General features: G+C 42.7%; 1 protein-coding gene across 3 annotated transcripts in view; it reads left to right on the top strand.

Annotated features, from left to right (window-relative positions):
* Positions 1–15,739, top strand: part of LOC114093319 (kalirin) — a 450,305-nt gene that overhangs the window by 252,824 nt on the left and 181,742 nt on the right. For all 3 annotated transcript variants that reach the window (XM_071615264.1, XM_071615263.1, XM_071615265.1), the window contains exon 7: positions 12,983–13,174. In XM_071615264.1, the coding sequence (XP_071471365.1) occupies positions 12,983–13,174 (192 nt within the window). The remainder of the gene's footprint in view (positions 1–12,982; positions 13,175–15,739) is intronic.

The following is a 15,739-nucleotide window of genomic DNA, read 5'->3' as shown; positions in this document are numbered from 1 at the left end:
TGCTCTTTTCTGCCAAGAAAAAATGTGTCCAGTGGTTGCTGTTAACACTAGGGTCCCTAAGGCCAGCCTTCTAGGAAAATCTTTGATTTGCAAAGTCCTGCACGCATCACCAGCCAGCCCTGTTCTTACAAATCAAGTTGAACAGGATGTAGTGTTTGTATCTTCACAGACAGCTTTGTGGATGGAATATCCCTTTTTTTCAACTCAGTTGGAGGATGAGATTTTATTTTTTCATCTGCTTAGGACACTAATTTATGAATTTTGCTCTTGGTACCATCATCTACATTAAACTAGACCTGAGGACGATGAAGAGAAGGAGGAGGAGGGAAGGCTCTTTGCTCAGCTCTAATGAGGCTGGCACATGTGTGTAAGAAAGCAGGCTTCCACTCTGGCTGCCCACTAGAGTCATGTGGGAGCTTTAAAAGAAATACCCCATCTGGGGCCTATTGCACTAGAATCCAGTTTAACTGTTCTGTGGTGGGACCCAGGAAATCTGTACGAGGTTGAGAACCAGTTTGAGAGTCACTGGTCTAAGATGAAGAAAATAAGCCAAGTGAATTAGCCCTGGGATCAAACTATAAAGCTGTTGATAATTAACCTGTGGAGTTGGAGGGTGAGGACTTCCCTCCGATGTCAGGAATATCCAGGGAGGGAGAGTGCTAGTCTATCTTTGCTCCCTACTCCTTGCTCCTCACCCAACCCTTCTAGATATTCCATTTCCCTTTACCCGCCAATCTCTAATCAGCCATGTTTGGGGATTGGATCCTGTTCAAATAGGAAACACAGGGAAGCTTCTGGCCTTAGGCAAAGGATTCTCAGCGTCACTCTAGTGCACAGAGCTGGCTTCCCTTACCTGCTGTCAGTCATCTGGCCTGGGTCCCCTCTGAAAGTCTCACCCTCAGGGCTTGGCTGAAGACTCAGACTTCTGACTCATGGTTGGTACTGGCCAGGCTCAGCCTTCTCTCTTGATTGTTTACTACCTCCTCCCCTCAGATTTCTCTTCCCTTTTCCTTCCTTCCTGGTTCTCTGCCCACATCCCTGGTACATCTTTCCTGGCTTCTATCCACTGCCCTCTGGAGCTGTCTATTAGCAGGTTTCTTGCCTCAGATTATTTGTGTGCCTTCCCTGTGTTTGCTCCCTGAGTCTCATAGCTCAGCTCACCCACAGGCTTACACATACTAATCTACAGGGATGCCTGCTCACTGCCAGGTCTGCAGCTGCCAAGGAGTTAATTCGTCTGAAATCCAGCCAGAATTGACACATGCCTCTTCTTTGAGGTCTCCTGGAGTTGAATGAAAGGCATGAAATGGTCCATAAAACCTAATTGCAAGAGGAGATGATGTACATGAAAGGTCTTAAACTTAAAGCAGGGCACATATATAAAGTATGGATAGTATTAAGCATCAGTATTGTTGCAAATTCTATTCTAGGACATGAGTAGTAGCTGACCAGGAGCCCCAGATGAAGGACAGAGATTGATCATGGACATACAGATGAGTTTGCAAATCAGGAAATTCAAGTTATATAAGAGGTCAGGACAAGGTGGGCAAGTACAAAGAGCAGAGGTCAGAGTTCATGACACAGCCTGGAGTCTGGAAAGGAGGAAGAGCTAATGGATTTCCTTCAGCAAGTCCTGTCAGTTCTCCCCTAAAAATATATCTAGAATCTGGCCACTTGCCACTGCTTCTGTGGCTACCACCCTAGTCCAAAATGCTATCACCGGTATCTCCTCCCTGGTCTCCCTACTTCCACATTTGCTCCTTTACCATCCATTCTCAACACAACAGCCCAAGGGATCCTGCCAAAAGGTAAAGTACATCACACCCTGTCAGTCCTCTGCTAACAGTGCTTTAATATTTTCCCACCCTTTGCAGGATAGTAGCTCAAATAATTTGCCATGGATTCCTGGGGACTACATATTGTGGGCCCCAGTGACCTCTCTTATCCTCTAAAACTGACTCATCTGCCCCAGTTACCCTGAGCTTCTGGCTGTTTCTTGATCCACCAAAGACATTCCTACCTCGCGGCCTTTGCCCTGCTGCACCCTGTACCTGGAGCCTCTTCTCCAAGCGGCCAAGTGGTTCCCTGTCTCACTTCATTCACGTATCCCCCTCAGAGAAGCCTTCCCTTGCTTCTTGATCTTATGTTGCCCTCCTCAGCTCCATCACACTCTACCCTTTTCCCACCTGTATTTTATACAGCACTGAAATAAATATATAGTAAATCTTTAGTAACTTGTCATCTGACTTGCCTACTAACACAGAGGAATCCATGAGCCTAGGAATTTTGTGTCTTGTCCCCTGTTTGTACCATGACTTGCATTGTTGACTGGATAGATGAATAAATACATAGCATATCTAAGACTCAGGCAATAAAGCTAGATGTTGATTAAAGGGGAAAAGAGTTGCTTGAGCTTTCTTGTGGTTCTGTGTGGATAAATACCTGTTCTCGAGAGTGACTAGCCTCAGGTTTTCAGGTGGAGAGGAGGAGAAGTCCTCTTGCTGAGCCTCTGCCCATGTCAGTGCTGAGGTATTAAATCAAGGGCTCATTGGGGAAGCTTCCGAGATGGAGACATTTTTCTTGATTTCTCTCTCCAGAGGCCCTGTTTCTTTTGGGTACGATTTCTTAAATCTCTGGGAGAAATTTTAAAGAATAATTTTTAGTTGTCAAAGGACCTTTTATTTATTTATATACAGTGCTGAGAATTGAACCCAGTGCCTCACACATGCCAGGCAAGTGCTCTACCGCTGAGCCACCACCTCAGCCCCTCTGAGAGAAATTTCTCTTCATCATCTCCCCTCTCCCTTGAAGAACATCCTCGGCTAGCCCAACAGCATTCACATTTAAGGCAAAGTAAAGCATTCTGTTGGGTAAGAGCATGGGCATTAGGTGCTAACTGTAGCTCCATATTTCCTTCCTCACTATGTGATCTCGGGCAAAGTAATGAAATTCCTAAGAACCCGATCACTTCATCTGAAAAGGGGGGATTAAGATGAAAAGTGGTCCTGCATTTTAGATACAAGATTTGGCACAATGTTATATTTGGCCAGTGTCTAGTTGTTTATTTTTGTCAGGGTCTTGAGTGCTAGAAAAAGTCATTCTTATTTGGGGCATCTCCTCAGAGTTCCAAGCTACTGAGTTTTGCAGACATTTATGTGCATATCTGCCACCTGGAACAGTCTTGTTAAAATGCAGATTTGATTCAGAAGGTAGGGGAGGGGCCTGGGATTCTGCATTGCTGCCCAGCTCACAGGTGATACTATGGCTGAAGACAATTTGGGGTGGTCAGGGCCTGTATAGGAAAGTGCTGGGGAATAAAATCCTGACAAATGCATTTTCCTGAAGTCTTTTATCTCCAGATTTCAACCTTAAAGGCAGCCTAAAATTAACCATCTCAACCCAGAGAGCTGTGTTGCTCCCTGTCACTTTCCCCACTGGTGTCCCTATGTTTAATTTCAGGTGTACCCACCCTTCTCTACCATTTCAATCCCGCAGCGACGCCTCACATAAAGACATCCATCCCTGCAAGGAGGCTCTACTCAGAGCTGAGGAAGGAGAGATAGGAGGGTGGTTTATCTTTTCCTTAAACCTGCTCCTGGGTTTCTATGGCTCTTGAACATATGGCCAGGCGCTTGTTTTCATGGCTGCTTAATGGTTTGTGAAGCAATTGCTGGAGGAAACATCACTACAGCCAGCCAGGCCAGAGGGACAGAAGGACTCATGGGCCAATGTTATCTTTGCTGAGCACTGGACCTGTTCCTGCTCCTTTCCTCTCTCTGTCCAACAGTGACAGATGGCTTCCACATGGTTTGACCTACTGTTCATCCAGACTTGACCAGATAATCATCCATCAGCTGCCCTGTTTGCCACCCCCCCACCTACCCAAGAGGGCACTGTTGTTTGTGGGAAGCAGAAGTTGGAAGTTTCATTTCGAGCTCATCCTATCCCGTGGCTGTTGTAGTATGGTTTCAAGCACGGACAGTTCTTACTCCAGATGTTACTATCCCAGTGCCCATATGTTTTGAGGTGGGATCAGCAGGTTTACATGGTAATGTTAAACTAATTAATCATAAGCTGATGTTTTAACAGCTTTAGGACCCAAAGTGGGCTTGGGACTAGCAAAGATGTAAGTAATACATATGGTATTATTCAGCTGGAGAAAGGTGAGCCTGAGCTTTCTCTGTTGCTTTGGCACAATCTCTTTGTTCTTGCTGATATTGAATGTTACTCACGAAGCCTCTGAAAGTTATATGGGAAAACCTCAAATACTTCTCCCCAAAGCTCTTTTTTTTTTTTTTAGTATGACAAAATTTACAAATAAGCTATAGGGCACTAGAAAAAAGTAACAATAAGCAGAGGGGTGACCCAGAGTGGGGAGTAAGAGGCCCGGGTTCTGTTCCGTTAGCTTCTTTCTTTGTGGCTTTGAACACATCACTTGATTGATTTAACAAACAAGGTTTTTAAGTACCTGCTAGGTGGATTTTAAAAAATATCTGGATTAGAGAGCCCCGCTTTATCCAGGTTGCATATGAATGGAGGAGCTGAGCTCTGCCTCACAGACCTGGCCTGTGTTTACTGGCTCGTGTGATTGGGAAGCTCTGTGGTCTCTGATGACAGCTAAGAGGGAGCCTAGCAAGTTCCACCAAAGTCCAGGGAGGAATTTAAAACAGAGCTGTTTCGGCAATCTGCTAAGAGAAAAGTTGCCTTTGGGATAAGGGAAACCTAAAATGCCACTTCAGGGAGGAAAGTAGACTGGGGAGCAAGGAGGTGACCCTGACGGCTGGCCTCAGGTAAGCCTAGGGGGGCTTCAGCACAAGGAGCACAATGTGCAATAACATCCTAAGCATTAGGGTGCTTCCCCTTTGACAAAGGTGGCATAGTATACAGATGCTGCTTTTGATCAAAATTTAGAATTTCATTAAAACCCAAAGCACATTTTCTCAACTATCATCAGAGAAGAGAAATTTTCATCTTTTGAGAAAGAGCTTATTTGAAGATAAGTACAAGTTCAGTCTTATAAAATAAAGAAGATATTGCTGAAAAACATTTTTGGACCCCCTCCACCCCGCCCAATGGACCTGGAGCCACATCTTAGCTGCCCCAAGACCAGGGTCTGCATGGTTATATCAATTTGTTAAAAATACCTAATGTCCTTCTCAGAGTATCTCAGTTTCTATGATGAATTTTGATTCGGTGTGTGTAAACAATGGCAGGATGTGGGGATTCGGTGCCCAGCTTTTTAAAGTGACTACTTTTAAGAACATGTGACATAAAAGTAAAAATTGTGATATGTTGCTCTTTTAAATATCTCAGATAATCCACCCTGTATACTTTTCTTGGCTTTATTCTAAATTCATGGGCATTTAGGCAGCAGGCAGTAGAATCGTGGGGTGACAGTGACCAGCATCAAACTGCCCTCCTCTCCCTTCACACACTGCCAGGATGAGCTTTTATGACTCTCCTCCTACAGACTTCCCTTAATATTGTTTACTGTAACTAGGGTTTAATCTCAATATCTCAGGATTATGTTGTTGTGTGAGTAGTATGTGTGTAGAGAAACATAAATATCTCCTTTTGCCTCCATTTTAGCTCCACAGTTAGAGGGCACACATCCTGCAGACAGTCTGTGCCTTGAACTATTATCTTCTACCATGTCTAGTACACAGGCCCTTGATGAACATCTGTGACTACTCGTGTTTTCCATATCCATGGAAAATAATTAAAAAGCTGTCATGCATTGATTTCAGTGCATTTGAATATATTTCTCAGTCTGTGCTACACTCTTTTATCCCTTACCATCCTATATAGACCCTCAAAAGTCTGAAATTTACGCATTCCTTAAAGATAAGCAAGCTGTTAGAAAAAAAGAGAGGATTTTTTGACCTGTGTTTAATAAAATGTGTTTATGCAAATAATAATAATGAGGAGGAAATAAAAGAGCTTCTGTAGGTTGAGAGAGAGAAAAAATAAAAAGGGAAGGAAGGAAGAGAAATATCTGGGTTCCCTTTTTCCCTGCTAACTATAAAAATGACATTGTTACCTGAATTTGGCTTCCAAAAAAACTTAAAGTGATTTGGCATTCCTTCCCCTATAAAAGCAATATTTGTTTATTAAAACCTGCCTCTTTCTCACAATTTATAAATTATATTTCACTTAAAAAAAATAAATAAAAACTTTACCAAAGTCAAGAGAGATGGAGAAATGTAAATACAATGTTGATGGAGTATAACCTGGCCAAAAATATTAAAGATACATTATAATGGTTTTTAAAATAAAAATACCTTCAAACCCCTAGCATCATTAATAATGTGTGTGTGTGGGGGGGGACAGAAAAAACCTTTTTGCCTCTGTAAGAAAAATGAGGGCTGGTGATGTAGCTCAGCAGTAGATCGCTTGCCTAGCATGCACAAGGCCCTAGGTTAGGTCCCCAGCACCACAGGGGGGGAAAAAAAAGGAAGAATGAGTTGGATAAAAGTAGGAGTTTGAACATAAATTGCTCTGTCTTATCACATATGCACACATGATGTTTTAACCATTAACTGCAGTGGGGAGGGAGAGTCCCATCTGTATAGTTTTAAGGATACATTTTCCCCTGATTATGAAAATCAAAAAAGAAAACACTTTTTTAAAAATTTTTATTTTAAATTTTTAGCTGTTGATAGACTTTTTTTTTTTTTTTTTTTTTGCATGTGGTGCTGAGAATTGAACTCAATGCTAGGCAAGTGTACCACTATCACTGAGCCCCAGCCCCAGCCCCAATAAAACACTTTTCTATATACAAGAGACTAGAAATGAGTCCCTAAAGGAAAGTTCCCACCACCAGCCATAACTGGTACAACATGAGTATTCTATAACTAATAACATTTAGGTGTGTGTCCCTAGTGTACTTGTTTTTCTCAGCTAAGGCAAGACTCTTTATGTATTTTGGGTGTAGTATTTTGACTTAACATTCTATTTTCATTTGACCTGAATTTGTTTGGCTGAGTATCTTTGGCCTTCAGCCGTTGGTTTGCCTGGCCTTCCTCCCTTGGCTTTTGGATTTGGAGAGTCAAGGTCTTCAGGGCTTGTCAAGAGAATTGATCTCCTTTAGGGAAAGCAGCCCTGAAGTGGTGGTTGTGTCTCACCTCCTGTGGTGTCTAACAGATCACAACCTTCATTTTCATTTCATAGTAATGTTTAAAAAGCTGCAGCCCCACTAACTAGAACCGTGTGCTCAGGACTCATTCTTTGCAGAGAAGGAACAGCTCTTTGATGACTTCTCTATGCCTTGAAACCACATTGTCCCTACAGCACAAAATGAAGGGCCTCACACTCAGCTCGGGGAATAGGTTTCTGTAACCTTTTGCAGTCTAGTGCCCTAGTATGAGGACCATTTGTGGGTGTTCTGGATGTAGTTAACACATGCTAAGGTAAGCAAGTGCCTCAAGAAGTCTACCCCAAGGGGGCATTGGGGCAGGAAAGATGGTAGAAGGAGATGGACATCATTACTCTAGGTACATGTATGACTGCACATATGGTGTGACACTTCATTGTGTACAACCAGAGAAATGAAAAGTTGTGTTGCATTTGTGTAAAGTAAATCAAAATGCATTCTGCTGTCCTATATACCTAATTAAAATAAATAAATAAAATTTTTAAAAAAGAAATCTACACCAAAGGGCAAAGACCCCTGTTTTTCCAACTTAAGGTGTGTGTGTGTGTGTGTGTATGTATATATATATATAGAGAGAGAGAGAGAGAGACATGATGTTGAAAGAGCATGACTCAAAACTCAAGTCATTGGTTGATTCAGAATTCTCTGATCCATCTTAGTTAAGGAAAACCTTTTAGATCATTCAGGGCTCTAGCCCTTAACCCCTGGAGGACAGGTATCTGCCAGCAGAAGGTACATGGTAAAGTAGGGCAGGAGCCTGACAGGCAGCTAGGGAAGCTATGACAACTATAGGACTGTGTGGCAGATCCTGTAGAAAAGGCCTTTTCCCAGGAATAGTAGGGGACATTGTGACCTGCTCTCTATGAAATACAATGGGACTTTGGATATAAAATCTGTTGGAATAGCTTTTCTTTTTGTTATACCTTTTACTGATACTTTGTACAAACTGGAGAGTTAATGCCAGTCCGTTGGTACTGGATGAAGGAAAAGGTATGACTGTCATTGCAGTAATGGTTATGTGCCGGGCAACTGACTGTGTGCTTTATATCATCTAATGTGACTCACAAAAAGACTTTCTGATTCAAAGTGGGGACCTGTGACCACATATATGTAAAGTTCATCCCTACTTTTAGAGTAAAAGTGAATGAGATTCAAATAACACGCACGCACACACACACACACACACACACACACACACACTTGGCAATTACCTCTTATAATCAGGCCCTAACATGCTTAAGATTACCAAAATCGTAGCTTGTATCAAATGGTTGTCTCTGGAAGAACCAGTATCTCTTTCAGATTATACAACAGATGAAATCTCACAGAGAAAAATTGGCTGTTTTTAATGGATGGAAAGTTAACATTTTCTTGCAAGTAACATCTTTTTTTTTTGCCAATTGGGGTAAGCCAGGAACCAGGTTGAAAATGGGAGCCCTTTTGGCAGGATGAAAGCTATCATCAAGATTCTGCAAAGTTGATTCAGTTGATTGCAGAAAGAGGCAAGGCCTTAGGCAAAGGGGTCCACCATCCTGTTATCTCCAGTTAGTGACTTTGGCAATGAAACAAGAAAATGGGGAATATTTTAAGTAGCAAAAGTGGGGCACAGTGACAATACCTGGCAGATTTTGAGTTAGCACAATTTTACTGGAATTTAGTTATTTTTCCTGCTTGTGACTAAAATGATGGATGAAAGGCTTTGAGGTAGGATTGGCGGATGATGTAGCAGACGATGCTGCAGGTGCCTTGCGTTCTGCAGGATAGATCATAGTTACAGATTGAGCCATGCCACACTTTGAATCATAATAATAGCACTAAATATGCATGAGGAATCTAAATTTAATAAAGCAGTTTTAAAGTCAGGACTTAAGAAGATGCTCATCAAAGCAGAATTATTAGTCAGGTTACTTTTTTTGTTTTGTTTTGTTTGGCCAGAGAAGGTGATTAGTCTGAGTAGCTTAGCTCAGGGGAAGGGCCTGAGGAGAGTGAGAGACAAAGGGCAGCTAGTCCTTGATCACCTGGAGCCTGAGAGGGTCTGGCTCCAGCCTTGGTGCCCACACTTCAGGGCAATGAGCACAGCCAGGATGAGATGCTGAGGCATGTGGACCTCTGGGTAGACAGAACTAACTGCCCTTGCCTCCTGGGCACTGCTTACTCTGAGATCACTTAGTTAAACTACCTCCCCACTCCTTCCTCACCCCATTTTACAGGTGAGGAAACCGAGATACAGAGGAGTCAGCTACATCTTAAGTGAATGCCAGACCTAGAACCAGAGCTCATGTCTCTTGACTCCTGGCCCAGCGGCTTGATGCCCTTGACGGACGGGCAGCTCTGCTGATGGAAAGGCATTTGAGGCTGACTGGGAAGAACGAGAGTGCCAGGCCAATTGGAAAGGGTAGAGGGGCAGCTGGTAGAAGACGGAAAGGCCAAAAAGAGCCAAAATAACCATTCCTGCTGGCCATGTCCCAAGGACAAACAACTCACTGAAAAAGCAGTGACTCGCAAATGTTCTTTAACAGAGGCATAAACAGTCACTCAGAACTACTTGATGGACTGACCAAAGACCACGAAATGTCATTTATGCCTAGCAACTAAGCACCCCTATTTATTCACATGCTTTATCCATTTGTTGACCTTGCTCTTTCCTTTTAAGTAATTGGAGACCTTCCCTGCCATTCTTCCCTTCTCATTTAGTTCACGATTGTCCTCTTTCTGAGGGACAACTGCAGTTCAGAATCTATCTGCCATTCCTCTCTGGTTCTACAGTTAAAAAAAAAAAAAACATGAAGAAGCTGATGAATTTGGACAGTGTGACTCCCCAGGGTGTTGTGATATTCTATAAAGGAGCTACAGGGTGGGAGGGACAAAGACCCAATAGATGCTCGAGTCAACATTCTATCTATCCCTCTATTGTGAGGAATGCTGCCTCTACTTCTTTTGTGAAACATAATTATTTGTTAGTTTTAGTAAGACATCTCCCTGCCCACTAGTAAGCAAACACGAAAGCATTTATTGCGCTGGTCTCCAGAATGAAGGGTAAACGTGGTCTGTTTGCTTGTTGTTAGTGTTCATCTGCGACCACAGACTTAAGTTGAAGGGAACCTGGGAGAGTAGCCACCTCCCTATACCCTTGAGTGAGCACATATAAGCACAGAAAGCCCCTTCCCAACATCCCAGCTAGTGGCTTAGATCCCTTCCCTCAGAGTCCTCACAGTGACTTGCTTCCACCTCTGTGGAAGCTTTGATTTCATTTTGTTTTAAATTATTGTTATTTGAGGATTTATCTAAATCTCAGCTGTGAGCTCCTGAGGGCAAAGGGGTGGGTGGGCAGGAATCCTGTCTCAACTCTCTTTGATCTCCCATAACCCCCAACACAGAGCCTGGCCCACTCTCCATAAATATTTGAGTGAGTGACAAGCTGTTAACAGTCTTTGGAGGCAGCCACAGTGGGACATGTCTAAAGCTAGGAAGTTCACTTCCCTCTGTTCCCTGGGTAGGAGGAGAATGTAAACGGGTGGTGAGGATGCACCTGGGGACAGGGTAATGCCATGCTTTTATTGTTTTTAAATATATTTTTTAGTTGTATATGGACACAATGCTTTTACTTTTGATTTTTATGTGGTGCTGAGGATCTAACCTAGTGCTCACACATCCTAGGCAAGTGCGTTACCACTGAGCTGCAACTCCAGCACCTCTTATTGCTTTCCTTGCATCCCATCTGGCCAAAGCTGTACATAAGTCCTTCCTCCCAGACAGGAAAACCAGACACCATAGACAGGTCTGGACAAATGTTGAGAGTTCAGGATTTTAACCCAGTCAGGGAGGACAACTCTATTAGACTCAAAGTCCCACCTGTACCATTCAGCCAGTCCTGGAGGTCATTTGCAGATGAGCAGTAGGACCTAGTACATGAATACCCCAGATTCTCCTCAGCTGGACAGGTTAGAAATATGTTCTATAGTTTCTCAAAAGGTCTCCAGAGGGAATGAACCCCATCTGCTCAGAGCATGAACCCAGCAAGCAATACATCTTTTATTCACTCCCCATACACAAGTCTTCTCTGTGACCTCCCAAGTCAACTATCTGCCCCAAATTCTTTTCTTAATTCAAGGTCTGCTTTGGGGAAAACCCAAATTTAGACAATGATAGAAGCAAGAAATTTGAGGGAGGGGGTTCAATGTTATTCCTCTAGAAGGTAAAACTATTAAAATCAGTACATGCTTTTTTTTTTCTCTTTCCCTCTTCTATTTCTAAGTACAGTGTTTTTTTCCTGCCAGTTCTATAAATAGAGTTTAATTTTCAGAAGAATTTGTGTTCTAACTCAGAAATAGGGCTGATAATGACTCCTAGTCTTTGAAGGGTAGTTATTTCACATAATGACGGTCAGTCATATTCTAGCTCTGTTACAGAAACGCGCTGTGTGTGTGGAAGGTCTCACACCAGACTAAAAACAGAGATGGCACACGGGGGTCATTAGACTTCAGGATGGATTTGTGTTTAAGTACCTCACTTAACCTCTTAAGCTTCCACAGATAACTTTTAGATTAAGCGAGACCTCGTCAACCTGGCCCAGGTTTGGGATGGAGTGCTTGGAGGCTGGGGACAGCTGAGATGAATGGGAACCATGAGGGAAGTAGGAGAGGAAAATAAAGAACCTTCATTAAGCCTCCCCAGTATTAATGAACTATACCTGAGCTAATAGAGCCTAGAGAAAATGCTGTTGCTGAAGAATATTTATTATCATTTGAGAAGATTTATAACAAAGAGTGAAGGTGTGTGAATAACTTGCCTCCCTGGCCCTTCCTCAGGCAGACATGGTGTGATTCAGAGAAGCTCCCTGTGGATGCCACAATATTACTTGATTGTTTTGACACTTCAGACGATTAAATAGGAGGTAGCAGTTAAAAATAACCGGAATCGCTACTGTCTTATGTTTGTGGGGGTTTTGTCTTGTTCCTTGCTGGAGGGATTTTTTTGCTGGTCTGGTAGGAAACAATGCATATGTTCATGAATTTTTAATTGGCAAGCAAAGATGAGGATGAATGTAAACAAAACACAAGACAGAAGGAGACAAAGGGTCAAGAGAGTCCCCGTAAGTGCTCTTTGGAGTAACCACAGATGCCATCTGGGATCAGGTGAAGTGTTCCCAAGTCAAGCAGTGATAAGGGGGTCCACAGACCTTATTTTTATCATGGAAAAATGTGGCTCCACATGCTGTATTTATGTACACCCTGACTGGTGGCCAGTGACTCAGCTCTTCTGGCAGAGGCAGTGGGGGGTGGGGTGGAGATGGAGGATGGGAGAGGCATCTTTGATCTGTTACAGAGAGATGTAGAATCATCATGTCTTGTGTGCTGTCTTTGGTGAGCACCGCTGCCGTGTTGTAGGTGGTGGTACTGTCCTGGGTGCATCTCTCTCCTGAGTAAGAGAGACGTCTTTGCCTCCTTCAGCTTAAACCCTAGTCTGAACCATTTATTTTCAAAGAGTGCTCTTGAATTGTGCCATCCCCCTAGAGTGACCTTTTCGATGTGAGGATCACATAAGATATTCCATGCATTAATGTGCATTAATAATTGGCACAAAATCTGTGCTGGTTCTCCAGAAGGAGAAGTCTCAGCTACTGTCGCTGCCATCTACCAAGATTTTATAGTATAGAGAATAACTTCCCTTGGACCCACAATGGTTACACCAGTATGGCTGATATCAGCCTCTCTTAAACTTTTTGTTTTGGGTAGCCTCCTCCCCCCAAAAACATACCCACCCCACAAGTGCCCAGTGGATATCTTCTCAGCCTGCCCCACTAAACATCCACTCTCCTTTGCTTCCCAGAATGCCTATGTCAATATCAACCGCATCATGTCTGTGGCTTCCCGCCTCTCTGAGGCTGGCCATTATGCCTCCCAGCAAATCAAGCAGATCTCTACGCAGCTAGACCAGGAGTGGAAGAGCTTCGCAGCTGCCTTGGACGAACGCAGCACCATCCTGGCTATGTCTGCTGTGTTCCATCAGAAGGCTGAACAGGTGAGGCCTAGAGACCTTTGGTGGCTGCTGGAAGTGGGAAGAGAACAGGAGTGGGGGATGGATGGCAAGGTGGGGGCACAAACGCCATCTCTGCAGAAATCCCCTACTGTCTTTTTGAAACACCCAAGACCTTGCTCAACAGCTGCAGCAGTAACTGGTGTTCTACCTTTTCATAGCCTCCGTGTTCACAAAGAAACACTATTAGCTCTTGGTGGCCTTGCTTGACATACAAATAAGAGGGGGCCTGGTACAGTGGTGCACACCTGTAATCCCAACATCTCAGGAGGCTGAGGCAGGAGGATCTTGAGTTCAAAGTCAGCCTCAACAAAAACAAGGTACTAAGCAACTCAGTGAGACCTTGTCTCTAAATAAAATCCAAAATAGGGCTGGGGATATGGTTGAGTTCCCCTAAATTTAATCCCAGCTACCCCCCAAAACAAAAACAAACAAAAATAAATAAAAAGGGACCCATATCCTGTTAGGAGGTAGCAGTTAAAAATAAGCCATGTCCTGCTTAGTAGTTTATGGTTGGGGTGGTGGTGAGGGTGGGTGTTGACTGTCTACTTGGTATACATTCAGAGAGACCAAAAGGATGAAAGTCCAGTGATCACTGAGTTCTGTGAGCAGGGGGAAATTAATTCACATGAAGCATTTGTTATAGATAATAACAACATAATGGGTAGAAATAAATAGTTGCCATTTACTTATTAAGTGGCTGAGCATTGGCCAGTGAGTGACCTTACTAACCCAAGTTAGTAAGGTTAGTAACAAAAAGGAGCACTAGAGCTCAGAGAGATTAAGTGACCTGCCTAAGAACCTGTGATATGTTGGAGCCTGGTTCAGGCCAGCTCATGGAAAGCCAGTTCTTAAGTTTTCAGGAATTTTATGAGCTACTTAAAACTAAATTATATAAATTTATAATTATGTTTTATTAAAAGCAAAGGTAGTAAGGATTCAAAACTCATAACTTCCTGATTATTCTGCTGTGTTTAGTTATTATCTATGTTCTTGAAGTTATTTTTATCTTTTTTTTTTTCCCTGGGGGGGAAATCCTAAACAACTGCATGCTGCTGGTCATCTCTTCCCACTGCACATTCAATGATATCACACTGGTAGTTTAAAATGACCATGGTAGGAGTTTTACACCACAGAAGCATCACATGCCACAAACCAGGGCTTGATTTATGGTTTTGTTGATTGTCTAGGGTCTTAAGAAAATGAGGGAGAAATGTTTAAAAATATATACTTAGTTTAAATTTTTGAAGATATTCTTCTTATCTTCAAAAATCATCATTTGATTCAGCAAAGAAGACACAAACATCAATGATGAACAAGTGAAATGCTGACATAAGTCTTTAGGTGTTTTCACTTTTTCTTTACTCTTTAATGTAAGTGAAAATATCACTCAGCATTATCAGTGTCAGAACTCTACAAGTTTGTCCGCTGCTGCCGTAGGTTGACTGGATTCAAGAGTTCAACCAAAACATCCTTCAGGAAATCCATTTGCTACATGAAATTATAATAAAGAGCATTGCATATATATGCTGGTTGTTAAATATTTGCTCACATACCCCTGTTAAAAATCACACAATCTATGGGGTCACTGAGATTTCGGCTCAGGTGTGTCTAACAGGTGCCTATGGTCTTAACCTGAGTTTCTTTCTTGGTATCACATTTGGGTAACTCACAGATCAAAGAGCCTCAGACACATGGTTATACTTTGAACTCTCCTTCTATTTTAACAGAGAAGGCAATATAGGATAATTGAAAAAGTCTAGACTTGGAAGCCAGACCTGTGCCTTCTAACCCTAGTCCACTATTCATTAACTCTTAGGTGAATCACCTCACCATTCTGAGCTTGTTTTCTCCTCTCTAATGTGGTGATCATAAGCCTCATAGGGCTATTATAAGGATGTGACAGTGCAGATGGAATATATAAGATGCCTAGTGTGTACAAGATAGCACACATTACTACCATGAGTACTCACTCTATACACTATCCTGGTATCTTTTAAATTTCTCTGCCTGTTTATTTCCACCTACAACCTTTCTATCACTGAAGTAAATACTTGAGTCACACATCAAGCATAGCCCTACACTTTGAGATCAATCTAATCATACCTTTCCTTTTAAAGTAGTGATTGATAGTGACCACTCCATTTTTAGGACCTTGAGGATACTGAGGTATAATCTCCTATTCTTCAGCACTATCCCTTCACACTTTATTCAAGATTTATCTAGATTGGCAAGGAAGGCATTGTTTCCCTCTGTCTCTGGCCTTCTCTCCTCAAGCTGACCATTGTCAGGAGCTAGGACTCCTGTTAGAGTATTTCAAAGAAATCCCATGGACCTGGAAGAGCTGCTCCCCACACAGTTGATACAAGAATGTCAAGTTGCTTTTGAGTTCCTCTGTAAGGTGGTTATTGGAGGAGCAATAACTCAGCAAAGAAGCTTCTGAGATGTCAGCAAGTACCAGCAGTCTGATGCTGGATGGCACCTGGGCACTTTTCCAGAATTGCTGAGAAATGGCCTAATGGGTCCAAAGATATACAGGATGGAAAATCA

Source organism: Marmota flaviventris, chromosome 8 (genome assembly GCF_047511675.1).
Source record: "Marmota flaviventris isolate mMarFla1 chromosome 8, mMarFla1.hap1, whole genome shotgun sequence".
NCBI lineage: Eukaryota > Metazoa > Chordata > Mammalia > Rodentia > Sciuridae > Marmota > Marmota flaviventris.
This window is presented reverse-complemented; position numbering and strand designations above follow the sequence as displayed.